At 38.3% G+C, this 19331-nt stretch overlaps 1 protein-coding gene across 1 annotated transcript in view; it reads right to left on the reverse strand.

Annotated features, from left to right (window-relative positions):
• Nucleotides 1-19331, reverse strand: part of LOC146481065 (phospholipid-transporting ATPase ABCA3-like) — a 112298-nt gene that overhangs the window by 41712 nt on the left and 51255 nt on the right. Inside the window, exons 15-27 of the mRNA XM_085108728.1 lie at nucleotides 15116-15234; nucleotides 13991-14137; nucleotides 13077-13166; nucleotides 11962-12146; nucleotides 10899-11004; nucleotides 10109-10218; nucleotides 9392-9675; nucleotides 8324-8515; nucleotides 7552-7634; nucleotides 6090-6291; nucleotides 4361-4471; nucleotides 3343-3453; nucleotides 1780-1938 (exon numbers count right to left, since the gene is read on the reverse strand). Of these exons, the coding sequence (XP_084964854.1) occupies nucleotides 1780-1938; nucleotides 3343-3453; nucleotides 4361-4471; nucleotides 6090-6291; nucleotides 7552-7634; nucleotides 8324-8515; nucleotides 9392-9675; nucleotides 10109-10218; nucleotides 10899-11004; nucleotides 11962-12146; nucleotides 13077-13166; nucleotides 13991-14137; nucleotides 15116-15234 (1899 nt within the window). The remainder of the gene's footprint in view (nucleotides 1-1779; nucleotides 1939-3342; nucleotides 3454-4360; nucleotides 4472-6089; nucleotides 6292-7551; nucleotides 7635-8323; nucleotides 8516-9391; nucleotides 9676-10108; nucleotides 10219-10898; nucleotides 11005-11961; nucleotides 12147-13076; nucleotides 13167-13990; nucleotides 14138-15115; nucleotides 15235-19331) is intronic.

The raw sequence follows: 19331 nt of genomic DNA on the forward strand, positions 1-19331 counted from the left end.
TAGCTTAAGTAAAACTGCGTGTCAACAGTGCAAGAAATCAATTTCTTGCAAACCAGCAAAGATTTGTCAACAAAATCACATGGATATACTCGCCTCTTCTGAGAATAACCAGTCCTTTTATTCCACTGCTGATTTTTTCGTTCGTTTTACAACGTTAAGTGAGCGAAACTTTCCAACGTTTCGTCAAGCTGGATCGGGGTAAAATGAGTTCACTTCAAGATTCGGTTGCTGCAGGTTTCTGTTTATGCCACCTCTCGCCAGCCGCGAGTCGTATTTATACTCTTTCTCCCGCTGTTGGAAGGCAAAATTTGGGGTAGATTAGAAAATAAAACTCCAAGGGAAATAATGAACATGGACCGAAAAAAGTGAGCTCAAAAGAACCCTGTGAAGTAAGCAGTATTTAGCTTATTAAACGGCGTGTCAACACTGCAAAACAACAAGTTCTTGCAAGACAGCAAACAAGCAAAGTTTTGTCAACAAAATTACATGAATATACTCGCCTCTTGATGAGAATAACCAGTCCTTTTATTCCAATTCCTGATTTTCCGTTCGTTTTACAACATCAAGTAAGCGAAACGTTTCACTTCAAGAGGAAAAGTTCAACGATTCGTGGCGCCGGGTCGGAGTAAGATGGTTTCACTTCAAAATTCTGATGATGTGCAAGTCGATTTGTTTCTCCCGCCGCTAGTCGTCTTGCTGTTTCTCCCGCTGTCGGTTACATAACTTGACTTTGTATTTTGTTTTCTTCAAAATGTCTTTGTGTATTTCTTAAAAGCAACTTCCCGCTAAACAAACAAGGGTCGCAGCACGATCGCAGCACACCTTCGCACAATCTTAGTTTTCCTGTGGTACGAATTGCGGTTGTTTCGCGCGAAAGTCGATTCGCCCGAAAGTGTTTCGCCAGAACTTGCGTCGATTCGCACGACAAAAACACCGTATTCACAAATTCCATATGGATTTCATAATTAGTTCTAATTTTTCACTTCGGGGTAAAATTTCCCGCTAACAAAAGTAAATGAATTAAATAATATTTGTTACAAATCGACATGCCAGCTATTTGTCTTGAAATGATAATCATTCATCTTGAAGGTAAATCTCTAACATCTCGGAGAAACTCACCACGTCAACGTAAGGACCTCTTTTAGTTTGTAGAATTTTTACTGATTGTATCTCCGCTTTTTTTCATCGTGTAGGTCTTATAGTTTTTTTTCCAATGTAAGTTTTCCATTTTATTATTTTTAACATTGGGCTAATCGACGTGAGTGCGGGCGATATACCGTCGAGCGAATCGACTTTCGGGCGAAACAACCGCTGCGTATGGTAGGGGTGGACAAAAGTGACGTCATAACCAAACCAAAATTTCTCGCATTCATGGGTTACCAAATTCTCTTAGCTATGGGGCTCCGCTGCGCGCGGAGCTCCGCTATAAATAAGTCCAAGATCTATTTCAGTAACAAAAATTGTGGCAATATGTGAAGGAAATGTGATGTTGTGGGTGAATAAATGACAGAAGTATTTTTCTCATCTGTGACAGAGCCATAGTGGGAAGAACAAAAACAGGAAATCCGAGTTCTCCGAACAATAACAACAACAATTTATTATAAGAGAAGACACTTTTTACAATGTTAGTTACCCACAATTAGCAAGGGCTATTCGAGGTGGGTATCATTGAGGTGGATAGCTTTACATTACCTGTTCGGATACTGTACCATAGGAGATCCGTGGTAGCTAAGCCATTAAACTAGATTCATGTGACAAACATCAAAGTAAAATAATTACCAGTAATAAAAAAACGGAACCCAGCGAATCTACTTGAAATGATATGAACATGATCATGATTCCCAGCATGGGAAACAAGTAGTTGATGAAGTCCCATGAATACGTGGCGAGCCAGAAAACAACAGCGTCCACACCACTCGCAAACTGAAGATGCTTCGCCTATAAAAAAATATATTAACCAAGGAAACATGGTCCATTACAAAGTAAAGATGACACAACTTGTACTTCAGGTTATTTTACAGAACGTTTCACACAGGTTCCATTTAATTAATGACAAAATAATGAAAGGCAAATTTCGCATAAATACTAAGAGAAATTGCCCACATCTTTCACATTTATAGGAGACATTCCCTGTTTTATGTAAATTTTACTTTATTCTATCACTAATAGCTACTGAGTAGCAAAAGCGTTGATTCGACACGCCAAATTTTAACTCTAAGCAGCAGCTAAAGCCCGTGTTTCTCAAACGTCTTCTGTTTCCATAACTCCGAAAGTGTTACCTATTTAGGGACGGTGCCTCCTGTTGCCACTGCGCATACCTTCTGTGCATCACGAAATGGTCCGAGAAAGTCGGGTCACTTAAGGACGGTGGCGTGGTTTATGACTGCCGCAAAAAGAGTTCTGTGAAAAGGTATCGGATCTAATGCATCAGTCAATTCCAACAGTGCCCATCCCCCCCCCCCCCCACCCCACGGCCGACCCCCAGGAATTAGGATTTTTTGAAAATAAACTGGCAAATGCCCCACCGCCGGGACAAAATAGTTGTTCAAATTCCCCGGGGTGGTGGCTCAAACAAGTCAAAAATGTTTTATTTTCTGCGTTTCTTGTATTACTTTCAGTAAAATCTAAGCTAATTCAGACCAAATTAAGTCCTAGCTGGGTCTTGTTTCCCGTAGGTCATTCTACAGCTCTAGCGTCCCATTTTATGTCCTATCTAGACGCATTCAATGCGAAACTTACTGTATTTGTCAATAGATTTGTCATTAAGAAAGCGACAATGCTGTAGGGTGAGAAAAGTGAGATGGTCAAATGCCCCGGAGTAATTGGGTAGAAGGCTAATGTCCGACCCCCGGGATGGACAGTGTGGGAGAATGCCCTACTACTGCCCGGGGGGGGGGGGATGGGCACAGCTGGAATTGACTGATGCGTGAAAAGAAAACTAGGGAAGGGGGTGGGGTGATGGGAATTACCTCGCATTTTTAAAGAATAATTAAGTTTTACTTTGGGAGAAAATGCCATTCATTTTTTGTTTATTTTAAAGCTTTTTTAGAATCGTTGCTTCGCTTGTCTCAAATATGCGGGGCTATCCCCAATTTTCTTTTTGCATTCCGCAACATCCCTTGCTTGATCTGCTTTTCTCGCATAGTCAGTCATAAACACGCAAAAATAGGCCTATTTTAGGACGTCTACCGTCCTTAGACATGTACTACATTAACCAATGATCTGTATTAGACCAAAACACATATATCACCCAACCAGAATACGCATTTACTAAAGCAAATTTTACGAACTACTTTGTACTGCAGACTCAATAAATAAATCGCACAGCAAACATCTGCAAACCTTTGAGCTCCTTTCCTTGACCAAAAACGGAACAAAACTGGCCGCAAGAAAAGCAACAGCAAATGCTAACATTAGGGTCAACAGGAAAAAGCTTACAACAGAAAACTGGTCCTGTAACAGACAACAACAAAAATTCAATCAGTTGCTTTAATGCTGTCCCAACAAAAATTTTTGGTAGTGCGGTGGTGTAGCGGTTAGCGACAAAGAAGCATAGTGCTAGAAAATTCCCAAGCAGGTAATTTTTACAATTGACTTTGACGTCTAAAAGTAGCAAAGTTTGGACAAAAGGACAAAATACATTCCTTGTTTATGCTTACCTTTCTTTAGAAATCACATGAAAAATTAATACCAGGTCAAAATTTGTCTCTGATAAGCCCGCCAAAAGTAAGTTTGAATTTTTCTTTATTTGTCTCACAAACCTTAGACAAAAAATTCTCAAAAACACTCTCATGGAATATATTTTAACTGGCTCATGACAAAGAAAAGTACCTGAAGTATCAGTACCTTGGAAAGTTTCGAAGTAAGGTAGTAATCAGTTGTATTAGAATTATTTTTCATTATTTTGTAACAGGCTCCAACTCATCGGCTCCTGTTTTGTAAGCATTATCTTGTTAGTTAATATGTAAGTAAGAAGTATTTCACTCAGCAAGTTATATGTAAGTACGTATTAAAGCTGTATGTAACTAAGTAAGTACTTTGTAAGTAAGTCAGCATTATGTTTGTAAAAACAATAAAAAAAAATAAAAAAAATAAAAGAAAGTTTCGAAAAACAATCTCTACATTTTAAGAAAATTGACTTTTCATAAAAGAAAATGACGTCATTGAGTTGCCATGGTAACGGCGATTGTTGTAAAACTTAATTCGTCTAAAACTTTGATCTATTTCTAGCAAATGAGTGGCAGTTGATCTCCTGGTTTATCTTATATAACGATGCGATTCGTGTTTAATTTCCTTGGAAAGTATCAGTACTGAAAAATGCAACCGACCTCAGAAGGTGTGTTCCCTATTTGAGACTCACCTGTGGCAGCGGATAATTAATGGTCTCTATACTATACGTCGAGTCATTTTTCCAGTAGGCCAGTAAGAAATTTGACAGAGCATTCAGGGAGTCTGCTTGTGTGTGATAGGCCTGGAAAAAAAAAGAACAGAAAATCACTTGCTTCAGTTTCAGTCTTGGGTTTAAGCATTTCTTTTGTTGCTGGTGAGTTAAACTACATTAGTCTTACGGACACTGGTGCTTAATGTGTTAATTGCAGTAGAAGATCACTTTAACGATAAAATATCCATACACAACAACTGCCTTCAAACTTTTAAAGATACTCGGTTTTATAATCTAGATATGGCCGATCACGTATTCGAATTTATTCGAACGTTACAACACAAAAACGACACGATTCATTCGATGAAATGCTACCTTAGTTAATACCACCTGAAGGCAAAAATCAGTGTATTAACGATGGTATTTTGAAAAGAAGTATTATCAGTGCACTCGATTCCGTGAGGAATACACGGGCTTAATTCTAACGATTTGAAGACTTTTATTCATGAAGCAAAAGCGTATATGGTATATCCTGGAAAAGGCGCTTGTTTATCTGTTTTTCAAATTTGGAATAAGGCATGGTTGTAGGGGGGAGGGGGGTTCTTATTTGATTTTCCACAAATCCTAGCCATATCTTGAGATGGACAGTTATACTTGTACCATGTTTTTACTATTTGCCTGTAAACAACTACAAACAGTGACCCGCGTTTTAACGCACAAAAGCGGGACGCTTTGTCCGCATAATGCAAAAAGATGACCATGCAAAATTGTAAGATGCGTCATGGAAGAAAAAGAAAAACATTTCTTGATTGTAATGTTGAAGTCAAGACTAGTTCATCTTTGATTCTCAATTAGCGATGATTGTACGAAACGACGAGCGATAATTTAATTGGAACAATACCGACAGCTACACATAACATTTGTTGCCTCCGTACTCACCCAAACAAGAACAAAGGTGAATGGCTGGGGGAGTTTGGGGTGGGAGCACCAATTTCGAATTTTGGCCATTGCAAGAGTACTTAATCAAGAGAAACGCTTATTAAACGAGAGGTGCTTATTCCAAGATTTACGGTTATGCGGCGCTACGGATCCGTAATGATCTTTTTTTTCAGGACAGAGTTAACGCACTGATGCAATCGACTTTGCATTATTCAGGTTAACTTGGGATGGACGGTATGTTTCTGATGTCCGTCTGTCTGTTCGTCCATCTTACAATTTTTTTAACCAACAGAGTTGATAACTAAAAGTACACTGGCCACTGTAAAGATATTCGAGCGCTGTCTGTCTCTAGTGTTCGTCAGACAGTGAACATGTTTTCGCTCAAGAAAGTTGAAAAATAACCCTTTAAAGCGTCAATCGAAAGGAAGCCCACGAATTAAAACAATGGCATTGGTTTTTCAACTGCGGACAAACTTGCCCGTGTTAGATGATCTGTAAAACGCTGGGTCAGCCCATATTTCTTCCTCCTCTCCTAGGTTTTGTGTTGCAATTAAAAAAACGAATGACGTGACAAACACCTTTTTAACTGGACACGAACTCTGAATCATTAAAAATTGCTAACAATAGTGGGTTCTCTGCAGACACATGGGATACAACAACAAAACATGTGGAGTTGTTGACGTTGAATTTATCTTTATATACTTGAAGTGTAAGGCAATCTTCCTTATATAGCATCCCTCGAAACAGCGACAAAAGCAGTCAAACTTACCATATTGCTGTACCACACTGTAGCAGCAAGCTTGGGTTCACCTGTTTTTGTAGCAAAGGTGAACCCCACGACGTGCTTGTAGAAATAATCTGCAGCATTGCTGTTCTCCAAGACATATTCCATGTAAAACGTACTCGATTCGCTTAGATTTGTATCATGAAGGGAGATTTTTGTACAACCAAGGTAGTCGCCATCATAGGTGCTAAAAGAAAGAGATCATGCATGAAAATTATAAAAAGAAGGTAAACAGGAAAAGCAAACGAAAACCGAACAAAGGTCCATCCCATTACCCTCGTGCTTTGGGCGTCGAACTTGTAGCCCTTGAGGTCCCTGTTCAAGTTCTGCTGCAACTACTTGAATTTCTTTGACGTTGGCCCGCTGGTTTGCAACACCAACGAACCAAAATCTGTGCAAATAGCCAATCGGTCTACTAACCACAAGTTTTTAACAAGATTTTTTAACAAATGTTACAGTATGTTCAGTTTGTAAACAGCATTTCGTTTAGTGATTTAATGCCCCCAATTAGCACGGCAGTGCTAGATACTTTGACACGTAAATAAAACGTGTTATTGTTGTTATTATAAAAGCAGCTTCAAATTTTCGTTTGATATTCGTAGTGAAATGTGGTAGGGCGCAACGCGTAGCCTTCTACATCTAAAATAGATGCATATAGTTATAACAAGACTAATAAGGTAAAAATAAAGGTACGAATATTAATATCACCCTTAATTCAGATCACCCTCAAAAAGAACCTTAATAACTGTTTTAAAAGTTCGGACAATGTTCAGGCTATTGGTGATGATAGCCTTCTCCATATTCGTCAGCACCTTCTTCCCTCTTCTTCCTGGCATCTTAAGCATTGAACACTTGAGATCCTTCCAACAGCCCCCAAACACGTCAATTATTATATTTTATTGCTCCCAGTGTATCAGTGGTAGCGCTGTTTCAGTTCCCACATGAAGGGGCCATACCTCATCAACTTCATCCATTTCAAGATACAAGACCGTCAATGGCCATCGCTTTATATCCCACACCAATTTCTTTCTGACTATATTGATTATTTTCGGATTAATAGATAACCCTTTTCACAATGAGTTCAGCACAAGTTAAAATCACCGGAGGAGAAATTGTAATCTTTGAAACATAGTGATACAACATGTGACCTCAACTAAGATCTGCGGATCCACTCGATGGTTTTGTGTGGCTACCATGCACGACATCCAAGATACCGCCCGAAGAGGGTAATTTTCGTTTCCAGTGAGTTGATCTCCGAAAACTAACCGTTGGTTTTAAAACACCATAAGAAATCTTTGGAGCCCAATTACAGCGCCGTGTAACACATATCATGGCCAGGAATAAACATGTTGATGGGGGGGGGGGGGGGGGGGAGAGGAGAACGATTTTAATAAGAAGTTCTAAATGTTAAATCTGAACGCATCTAAATATATTTTACGATATTTACCCGTCATAACTAAGGCAATTTAAACAGTGAGTGTAGCCAAAGGTTTTGTAGCTTTTGCACCAATCAACGGTCTTGTTTTGGAACTAGATTTAAAAGAAAAATAGCAGCGTTACAACATCCAATAATTAACAAATAAAATACACGATTTTTTTTTAACTTTGACATGCCACGGCTAAATGAACAAGTAAAGCCTGGGGAATGCAATACATGTGTGTATTAACAAGATTTTGGCAGCTAAGACGTTCAATGGAGCCTTAAACGAGCAACCTAGTTTTCACTTCACCATGAAAGAACATTAGCAAAGGTCTTGGCTACGCAGAGTGTGCAGTCATGTGCTTCTCAGGTACCAGAATTGGATTTAAACAACTTGAACTCAAAGTATAAGAGCAAGGAACTAAAGCACAACGAGTTTGAGTCTGAACGAGACTTCGTCTGGACAGAAGTCTAGAGCAAATCAACTGAGTTACCGCTTTCACTCCGCAGTTTGTTATAAAAAGCTACTGTAGAACAGCAATATTTGCATATTTGCATATAACAACAACAACAACAACAACAAAAAAACACAAAAAAAGACTTCTGTTATAAACAGAAATTCGTTGTGCATCCGAGTTGATGTCTTTGCTCTTAAACCATAAGACGTGTTATTAAGTTAAGCATGCTACTTATATCAGAACAATGTATAAATCGGACTAAATGCTACTTGCTTTATGTCTCAGCAATGTCAACCCCTGCTTGACTTCCAAGTACACAAACTTCATAATAGGCAACTTACAGCTTTCTGGCACTTGTCATTCAGGATAAAAAAGTCATAGTTGCAGCAAGCGTTCACCCGATTTTCTTCATATGTGAAACGGTTCCCCTTCACCAAGATATCGTTGCCTTGGTTACCAGTCTCGATGGTTTTCACACAAGACGCAATATTCTTCAAGTCTACCTTAACATCCTTAAGATGTTTTTTCGCTGCCTGTGAGATAAGATTTAGGGTGTTAAAGGGAAGTTGACAGAGTGCAGCTTTGTTCATTCAGTTCTTCTGTTAAGTTGCAAAAAGCAGTTTGCCGGATGATCACGCCATGAATGTCATTGTGTCTGTTATATTTAAAGCTTATTCGGTGGTAACTGAATGAACACCTGAAACCCATTAATTTAAGACTAGGTTAACCTTTACTTTATCAACAGTTAGGGAAGTAGCTCCTGTTTAGGGTTTCCTCAATACACTTAATTTTTCCTTTGTTGTATTGTAAACCATTAAAGATTTGAAGATTGTAAGCGTAACGAACCGTATATCACGTAGTGCGTAATATACTGTTAAATACTGTGGAATATTGTAGCAGATAATGTTTCTTCGTTATTCATTTGAACACCCCTCTTTAGCAATAATTCGTTAAAGGAGCACTGTCACGACGATTTTGCTGTATTTTGGTCAAAACAGAGAACCTGTTTGTAACATGAAATTGCTCTTACAACATCGGGAAATATTTATTAAGGTATTTCTCCCAGGAAAAACAAACCATAATCGATTTTAAGCGACTTTTTTAAAAATACACAGGAAGAACTTGAAAAAAACATTGGCGATATTTTTCAAGTTATGATCCACTTTCATCCTAGCTATCCGAAGCCAAACACAGTAGTAGTTTCTGTGCACTAGTAGGGTTATTGTACAAAACTAAAACATCATTTTAACGATTCAATTGAAAGAAATGTTTCTTTGCTATTCATAATGACACTAAATATAGATGACACTGCGCCTTTAAGTCACGTATAGCTCTTTCCTTGTATTGCAGCTGTCATTACAAATGAAGCTAGCAGACATTACAAAGTGTTAGCGATATCCTCAACTCACATCCAAAAGTAAATTCTTGTCTTTAGGATTTACGTTTTCACGAAAATCAGCATAAAAACCAATGTTTGGACATCCTGTAATGCTAAGGTCAGACATGTTCAACACACGTAGCGGTTCACTCTTGCTTGGCTCCTGAAGAGTCAACAGCAATCCCAATAGCACCATCAGAAAAGGGAGAATGAGTTGTGTCAAAACCAGTTTCTTCTCTCGTCTAGCATTCAGAAAACGCTTCAACAACAACGCTTTGTATTGCTGCCACTTCAGACTTAAACCTGTTTTTAGTTCTTGGAAAATAGAGAGATGGAAAACATCGTAAAACACAAGCTTAAGAAAAGATAAATTAGAAAAGCGAACAACGCCACCCTGTACACTGTCCCAAACACTTCTCTTTTATCCACGTTGAAAGTACCCTCTGTGCAAGTGAACGAAATTAAAGCTGTTCATGCCATTGCTCATTGCTCATTTCAATCTTACATTAAAAATTTGATCAGGTTCTAATGCCCATTTAATAGCTCAAGTACTAAAGGCCTGTTATAAGACAATCTTCCAACGCACCTGTTGAAAACACTTTTTTCTTACTTTTTCGAAACCATGATTATGGCAAGTAAACCACATTAAAAATTAATTAATTAATTAATTAATTATAAATAAATAAATAAATGCACAATAATCCTTCCTTATGGAATAAACATCGAAGTTCAAATCGAAATAAAATACCTCCAACTGAATTTTGTTCCACCGCGGGAATGCCCATCAGATTATCTGTATTGGATGAACGGTTATCCGCACCAGCTGCTTTGTGGCCATGATGTTCTTGATCAACAGCTCTGATGGAAACATGTGTGAGCTTAAATTATTATCCATACCAACAATGACACTGAACCCAATGTATTCGTTAGATGCCGTCTATATTGAATAGACGAAAGATCCTCGCAGTTGGTACGTAACTTACACAGTTGCGAAAAGAAAGCCTGAAAAAAAAAATGATCTTGAACGGGATTCGAACCCATGAACGGCGCTGCGATGCGGGTGTGCAGTGCAGAGGTCATGGGTTGGAATCCCGTTCAAGCCTGAATTTTTTTCAGGCTTTCTTTTCGAAACTGCTTAAGTTGCGTACTTACTGCGAGAATCTTTCGTATATTTAATCTTTGATCCGCGGTTCAAATATTGGTGTCATATATTCATATTCATTTATTCAGCCCTCACGGCTATATTACGAACTCACAGAATGACCAGCTCCCAGTTGGCTTGATAGCTTAACGAAAGATTGACTGGATGAAAGACACAAAAGGCAGTTGTGTTTACAATTTGAACACTTGCAATAAGAAAGAAAACTAGTAGTGAACTAGCACTATCACTCTGACATCAGAAATACCTTTCCTTCCATTTTATTTGGAAAAACCAAAAAAACAGTGTCAATGAGTTTGATCTGTTTGATTGACGCAGAGTCAGAGTCCAAATGTGCCTGAGGGTCACAACATACCACAATTCTACAGGTAATACTCACAAGTCATGCAAAGTTCTCTCAGCACCCTCTCCGACTTGCATAAATACTTCCTCCAGAGTTGTCACAGAGACACCAACACTTGTTATTCCATATTCATTCAGCTTATCTAGTTGAAGCGAAAACGTATATATCAGTACATACATAAATCTTCTCTGCTAGCAAAGGCCTCTTTTCCGTTGTATTCGCTGAACTGACGGGCGAAAGGAAAAGAGACCTCTGCCCTGGGTCGAAATGGACTGAGTGGAGCATGCGACATGGTTACCTAGCGACCAAACCGTCAAGTGATGCCACGTTCGACTCTGGTCCCCGTTTCTCGAAAGTCCCGGTAAGTTATCGGGCCCGATAACTATATTTTTAAATGTTTTTTCGCCGATTACACAGTGATTAGAGACATGATACTTGGCCAATGTTTTTATAGCATTATAAGGTTTTAAAATTTAGTATTCAAAGCTACCAAATATGGACTTCTGCGAAGAAACATTTATCACCAAAGACACTTATCGGGCCCGATAAGTTACCGGGACGTTCGAGAAACGGGCCCCAGGGAGGAGGTCTCTTTTCCTCGGGCCAGTCAATTCAGCGAATACAACGGAAAAGAAGCCTCTGCTAGCAGGTAAACATAAACCAAGAAGGTCTTCAGGCGTAAGCAGTATACAGCAAAACAATTTTACAAGCACGCAAATGGATATGGCTTGCGTTCTTAGTACAAGGTAATAAGTGCCTATGGAAAAACAGTTTCAGCCAAATCCGGATTGTGAAGTATATAAAGTCTCTTGAAGTACGCTTAAGTGTTTAATAATAATAATAATCTGATACGTCAATGAACTGACTTATTCAGGGATGATTATAGCCTCACTTTTTAAAAGAAATTTTAACATTTATGTCTGATATGTTTTTGCTGCTGCTGTTGTTGTTATCCTTTTAATGCTTTCGTTGCTTTAATTGATTTTACTGCTGTCTTCGACGTCGTTTTTAAACTGTAATTTTAAAAGTTGTTCCTATTCTTGTCATACACGCTCCAATCCCTGCAACTTCAAAAAGGCAACAATACAAATTCACGTACTTTCCAACTCCAAGAAAAGAGCCTCAAACTTCTGTGAGTTTTCACTGCTAAGGACAAATTGGATCTCCGCACCGACGTCACTAATCATCTCTGCTGTTGGCACGTGACCTTTGATTAGGTTTGTTATGGCATCTTGGTCGCAGCTTTCCTTTTTAATCAGTGTCAAGTGATAGCCCATACCACACCTGAGGGTAAAATGAGAGAAATATTCCGCAGTTAACAGAAAATACTATTAGAAATGAATTCTAATATGGGATGCTTCTTATTCAGAAATTATTTAGGATTTTAAAATTGTGATTTTAGAAAAACGTGTTACAGTACGAAGCACTCAAACATCAGGAATTTTTGCTTTCATTTTCATCATAAAAGAAAGTGACGTACATGTATCAGTAATTTTAGTTTTCCAAATGTTTCGTGACATTGGCTTCATTTTGCAAATGAGGAGCAAAAACTAAGAGTACTCTGCCTGCCATTAACTGAAATTTAAATGGCAACTCCGGCTGACAAAAGAACGAAAAAACAAAAAAGAAACAAAGTGGGTAGAGTCACGATGAAAGTTCTACAGAAACTGTTAATGTTTCGTCAGGCATTCGCTACAAAAAGGATAAGGACATGCACAACGTCGAAAACGGCCATTGAGTTTTGAACTTCACTAGTCATGAAACGCCTGTGGAAACGGAAGACAAGCCAAGTTTGACAGGCCGGCAGCCAGAGCAGAACGCTTCATAGCGGCCTGTTACTTAGCCTTCTGGCTCAAAAGACGGCGGCGATGAAATACTTTGTGTTGTTAGATAAATAAATAGGTAATCAAATCACCCGAGGTACATACTGGTTTAAAAAGAAAATTCTTTTTCACGACTTACAGAGACCGAGGTAACTGCTTGATTGCCCTTGCCAAATAGCTACAGCATTTAAATTTCAAATAAAAGATGCACATAAACACCTAAAGGGATAGAACTGAATGCAGAGTTGTTACAAGGGGCTTACTAAGGCTTCCTCACCACTTTCTCTGTAATATATATTTTTTGTACTCTTATTTGGCTTTTTTTGTAACGTGAGTGGTGAAATAAACAAACAAATTAGATTACATATAGAAACTATGCGTCTTCTCTTACCTGCCTTTAAGAAACAAAGAACTGCCACAGCAACGTAACTGTCCATCAGCCATAATAGCGATACGATCTCCAAGTACGTCTGCTTCATCCCTAGAAACAATACAGTTTATTGCTCCATTTCATTGGCAATGAAGACTGTTTCAGTTATCAAACACAAATTCAAAGGAGTTGTATTTTTTCTGCAAGACGACCTGTTTGGACTATAGTTCAAAAAAAAATGTTTGTCTAAGTTTCTGTTTCTGTCCACTAACTTCCATATGCGATGCTCAAAAAACATCAACACGAAACGTTGCTACAGTTACTGTACATTTCACATGTACAGAGCCGTGATGAATCATTACGGAGGTCGGTCAAGCGGCCACCACAACGATGGCAACGAGAACATCCAAAAAAATAGTTTTTATTAGCAAAACAATGGCTCTGCACGTGAATTGTACACTTAAGTACATTTATTTGCTGTTCTCTGCAAAACAACAACGTGAAATGGCCAAATTAAAGGTTATATTGAGAACGTGAACGCATGGTGAACTTAAGCACCGACGTCAGCAATGCCAACGAAAACGTGATTTGAAAATATAACCTCCTTTTATTTTGTTACTTCGAGATTATTTCAACTCGTTTAACTTGTACAAAAACGGCCAACTACCTTGGAACGAAATTGGTAGAACAGACATTTAAGTTAAGAAAAAAGAATAAAAAATATTTACCGGCTTGTGCTTACATTCTCCACAAAACCGTGAATTTGGTCATTTTACGCCGTTGTTTTACAGTGCACAGCAAAAAATGTACCAAAATTTAAAACGGACGTACAGAGCGATTGTTTTTCGTCATTAAATCTATTATTCTGCAGCGCTGTCTTTGCTGTCGCCGTTGCTTAATTTCCCTATACGAAAACCACAAAAAATAAGGCGTACATGAGGTGCGTGGTCAGGATGATGGTTCTTCCTTCTTTGTGCTTCAGCAACAAATCCCATGCCCCTCTCCTGGCGTATGGGTCCATTCCAGAAGTGGGCTCATCCAAAAACACAATTTCAGATCCTCCAATCAGAGCAATAGCACAACTGTGAAGATAGAAGAGTTAGAAAGCTTAAATGTACTGTCGATGACGAGACAAATAGTGTTTCCACGCGCAGTTACACTTCACTTAAAAAACCCTGATGACTGATGGTTTTTAATTGGCAAGTTTATGTCCTCCAACATATATTTTTTAACCAAAACATACCGTCAAAGTCACGTTCTCATCAAATGAATTTCAACACTTTTACTGAGCAATTCACTTGTCAAGGCCTTCTATAAGAAAGTAAGAACTATTTGACACAAAACCAGAGTTAGTGGTGAAATTCGTAAGATGTCCTCTTACAAGAACAAAGGGTTGTTAGATTAGTATCCGCACTATAAAAGAGATGCTTTTCCCATCTTTGTCGTGTATCATAGTCGCCGCTTTAACGTCACATTATTGGGAGATGAGGATGAAGCCATGACGTCACATGCAACCTGGATGAAGGCAAGGCTAGAGTTGACTTTGTCTTGATACAAACCTCGGTGCTTTTCTTATGTAAATGCGAACTAGTAATAGAAAAAGTACAACATGATTATTATATCAAAAGCAGTGAGGTTTGTATCACAACAAAGTGAGCTCCGGCCAACCTTGTTTTCACTCAAAGGCCAGGTCTCCAAGCAGACAACTGTTAAAAGAGCTATTCGAACACGAATTTCAAATTAATTCTGTCAATATTCTATTTATCTTGCCGCACGGACTATGCGATGTTGACAGCTCAGTGTCTACAGTGAAATGACTAGCAGCTTGGCCAGGCCAAGATTCCTTTCAGAGTGTGGACCGTGTTTAAAAAAACTGAAGTGTCTTTTCCAAATAACCAATGGAAATGGATAAGCTAAACAACCCAAACAACCAAGTTTAAAAAATTCATTACAAATTTAGTTCGAGAAATGCCGTTTTTCTGGTCCAGTTAAGTATTAATATAAAAAAAAACCACAATGAAAGAAAAATATTGCAAAAGCAATGATCCAAAGACATTCACCTTAGTTTTCTTTTCATTCCTCCAGATAGTTCGGATGACAAAGAGTCGGTCTTATCAATCAGCTGAATGTCACTTATCATCTCGCTAACTTCACGGGTGGCAGCATCCCCAAACTTGCCCTAGAAAATCAAGGATAAATTACCACAATTATATTCAATCATTATAATAATTTCATCGCGCATTGCGCGTATTTTGCGGGCTAAAATGAAGTATTCAGCGGGCTAAAACACTTCTCTGAGCCAATAAGAAAGAAGAAAATAACATAGCCAGCCAATGAAAACTGGAAGCCATTCAACTCTTCGCGCTGTCTTCTTGCTTGTTTGACTGGAACTCGGGGGGGGGGGGGGGGGGAGGGTTACTCCCTTATATGGGCTATAAAGGTGTGTGCGGCGCCAAAGGGTATGGTTTTTCAGCCGCTTTGGTCATAAAGAGCGGGTATCCATTTTAGCCATTTTGGTAATGAATAGGGTATCAATTCTTGCACTCTAGTCTTGAATTCGTTTTTTTTTTTTTTTGGAAGAAGCTACTTCTTCATCATGATGTTTACCGCAACTGTGTACGTCCCGCAACGGCTTGTCGTGTGCTCCGGTCACGCGCTGGACTCCAGGGCCGAGTTGTTCAAAGCCCGATTAAGTTAATCCTGGATTAACGTGAACTTTGATTCGAGTATATTTACTACTCGGTAAGGATTCGAGCAAAACATTTTTGTCCCTCAGTTTTGCCTCAGTCTTTTCTTTCCCATTAGATTAAAATGAGCCTTTAAGAGCCGTTGTCAGTAACTTTCGAGAATCCGGCGACAGAAGCGAAAATTCGAATTTTTTTTTTATTTACCCCAAAAGACCCTTTTGGTGAACTATTTTCAAAAATAATATTCAAAAGTTCCAGCGAATTTTTTTTTCGGCAAAAATTAGGAAAGTTCGAAATCGGCCTCAACGTGCCCGATGGCCCGATTGAAATTATGCAAATTAGTACATTTTCAAAACTCTCGTTCAAGACAAGGCAACGTTTTCTCGAGTTGAAACTTTCACAATCGTTTTTACATCCCTTTTGCTTGCTTCCAAACTATATTTCATCTCGACCTGAACATTCTTTCATTTGAAGTTAGCAACGTAAAGAATACAATGTTTGCTATTTCTTAGATAGGGTGATTTTAGCCATATTTCAGATGACCATATCATCGGGGGTATACGAATATACTGGTAATGAAAAAACTGTTTTGAACGGGTAATTTTTCTTATTTATCATGTTAAAATATTTAGTTTGGCCCGTGAAAAGCGAGCGCGCTAGGTCGAGATGTGTGGAATGCGCTTTGACACAATTCGCCATTTCAGCACTTCATGTTCCTCCTGTAACTTTGCACGTGTCAATACAGTTCACGGAAGCTTTTAGATAAAAGCCAAGGTCTCTAGTTTAATTTCATGCTTTAATACACGTAAATAACTAGCTTTAAACTTGAGAGCTCCCCATATTAGCATTAAGTCATCAAATGACTCGTTTCAGGTGAAATTTTCGAGTTTATATTGAGCCGTTCAAGTGAGATGAAAGAGCCGTTCCCAGGGAAACAACTTGAAATCAGTGAAATTAATACCCTGTCTCTCAAATCATGCTACACTTCCAAACTACCGTTATTTTTAAGCTAGAAAGTGTAAATGCTCCCTTTTTGCGTGACCTAAAAGAGAATTTGCCTTAAATATTACGAATAAAGTCCACTGCAATAAAAAACTGAAAAAATCGCGCACCGACGTAAATGTAAACATCAGCCGTTTCTCAACTCGCCACATGGATGAAACGCGTCCGTTGTTTTACCTCTGTATACATTTATGACCAGAAAGTAGAAACAAAAATTCTTCTCTATGCCCATCCATATAAAAACACTTGCCAACCAAGCTTTTGTTTTTCTGTGTGTTTTTCGAAAATACTGAAGAATAGTGCAACATTGTTACTGACTACTTGACTCATTCAATCACAACCGGATAACACGACTGAATACTAGATATAAAGAAATGCTCTTACTTCTATGCAATCGTTACTCACATTATATCCGGCGATATCACATCCCAGAGGCAAGGCTGAAAGTTGTCTCAAATTTCGCATATTAAAAATTTAAAGTTTTGAACAACGCGAACAACTTTCATTGCGTGACAAGTGAAATGTGATACGCAAGCGCGCGAAAAGCACAGGAATAAGCTATGTCAACATTTGCGCTTGTGATGACAGTGCGAAAATAATTTTTGAAATTACAAGAAGAAATTAAGACAAGTCAAGGTCTGCAAGGTATATTTGATTGCCGGATTGAAACGAAAATCATGTATCCCCCGGGGAGGATTTTACCGAATTCTCATCAACAACAACAACAACAACCTTTATTTTCCTCAAAATAAAGCCGAAATTAACTAAAATGAAAAGTAAACAAATCAAGAGCTTTCGAGGTCTCGATGCGGTATTTCAATACTATCCTCAAACATAAAGCTAATATATTTAGGAGAGTAATGTTTTTCTTTCGCCATGGAACCTCTCCGTGCGGATCGATCAACTCAAAAAATGCGCAATATTTGCAATGTGTTACGCTTAATCAATGCAAAAAGGGCGTTCGCTCGCACCTATACAGGCATAAAAGATCCGGCCTATGAAGAAATTCAGGACGAAATAGTGTTGTTGCTAGAAAGGGCAGGTAAAGTGTTTTCATTTGAGTGAAACTAAGAGCATGAAAGAACATTTTATTTCCTTTTCTGATTTTCCCCTATTTTTTTTTTTCGTTCATCATGATCAATGTATGCACTGTGGCTTAACCTAATCCAAATGGAACTCGTAATTAAGTTATATCTTCAACCAATTCCATATAAAGACCACTATAAATTGAATGATCACTAGACTCTGGTACACAGGTTCAAAAGATACTCTCACTGGCCTTTCAAAGGCTGTTTGTGTGGTGGATACTCTGGAGCACGCTAGGAGGATTTAACAAAGACAACGTCAGACTTGAACAGTGACGGCCCGTAAGAGATAACACCGTCTTTTAGACCGAACACGAACATCTGAGAAATACCAGCCGTGCCCCTTGTCCTTTGACACTAGTGCGCGCGCTAGAAAATAAATTAAGGTTAAACTCTTATCTCAAAATTCGATCAGCTCTACCGTCAGCAATAATGCAGAATAATGTTGTGTATTTCCAGTTAACATTTTATCACCATCATTGACTCATCTCAAACTGACATTAAAGCTACGTTAAATATTTGACTGCAATAGGCCTTATCACGGTTTTCGACGCCATTTTGAAGAGTAGGCAAACAGGCTTGAAATAACAGTGTTTGTATGGAAATTCGAAGTCAAATAATTTTCATAAAATGATAAAAGATTGCTGCTGAAAAATTCATGAATTGGAAACTTTTGGCATTAGGAAAAGGATTTTAAGAAAAAAAATTGGAGGGATGTAACTGTGCCAGAAAGCGTCCAGTCGTGTTTTGAACTTTCCATACATTTTCCTGTATTTTTTTTCCTGCGAACTATTTTTAGTACTTCAGTTCACGGCTGGTTCGCTTTACAGACAAATGTATGGAAAGTTCAAAACACGACTGGACGCTTTCTGGCACAGTTACATCCCTCCAATTTTTTTTTCTTAAAATCCTTTTCCTAATGCCAAAAGTTTCCAATTCATGACTGAATTTTTCAGCAGCAATGTTTTATGAAAATTATTTGACATCGAATTTCTATACAAACACTGTTATTTCAAGTCTGTTTGCCTACTCGTCAAAATGGCGTCGAAAACCGTGATAAGGCCTATTGTATTTTAACAAGTTAACCCGAAAAGAATTCTTTTTTTTTTTTCGTTCCATTCATGGTAAACGTCCTTATTGCATTGATTAACCCTATAACACATTGCAAATCTTGCGCACCTTTTGAGCTTGATCCACAACTTTTGAGCATTGATCCATGGCGAAAGACAAACTTCACTCTCCTAAGTGTATTAGCTTTTTGTTTGAGGATAGTATTGATATACCGCATTGAGGTTTCAAAAGGTCTTAATTTGTTGACTTGATTTGTAAATTAATTTCGGTTTTACTTTTCCTGTAATGTTATTGATGAGAATCCGACACAGACAATACAGAGTGAATCTCGGAGGAGGAAAACTACATGATTTTCGTTTCAGTCCATTAAATATACCTTGCAAACCTTGACTTGTCTCAATTTCATCTTGTAATTTCAAATTGTTTTCGCA

Source organism: Pavona decussata, unplaced genomic scaffold (genome assembly GCF_977016875.1).
Source record: "Pavona decussata unplaced genomic scaffold, jaPavDecu1.1 SCAFFOLD_51, whole genome shotgun sequence".
Lineage (NCBI taxonomy): Eukaryota > Metazoa > Cnidaria > Anthozoa > Scleractinia > Agariciidae > Pavona > Pavona decussata.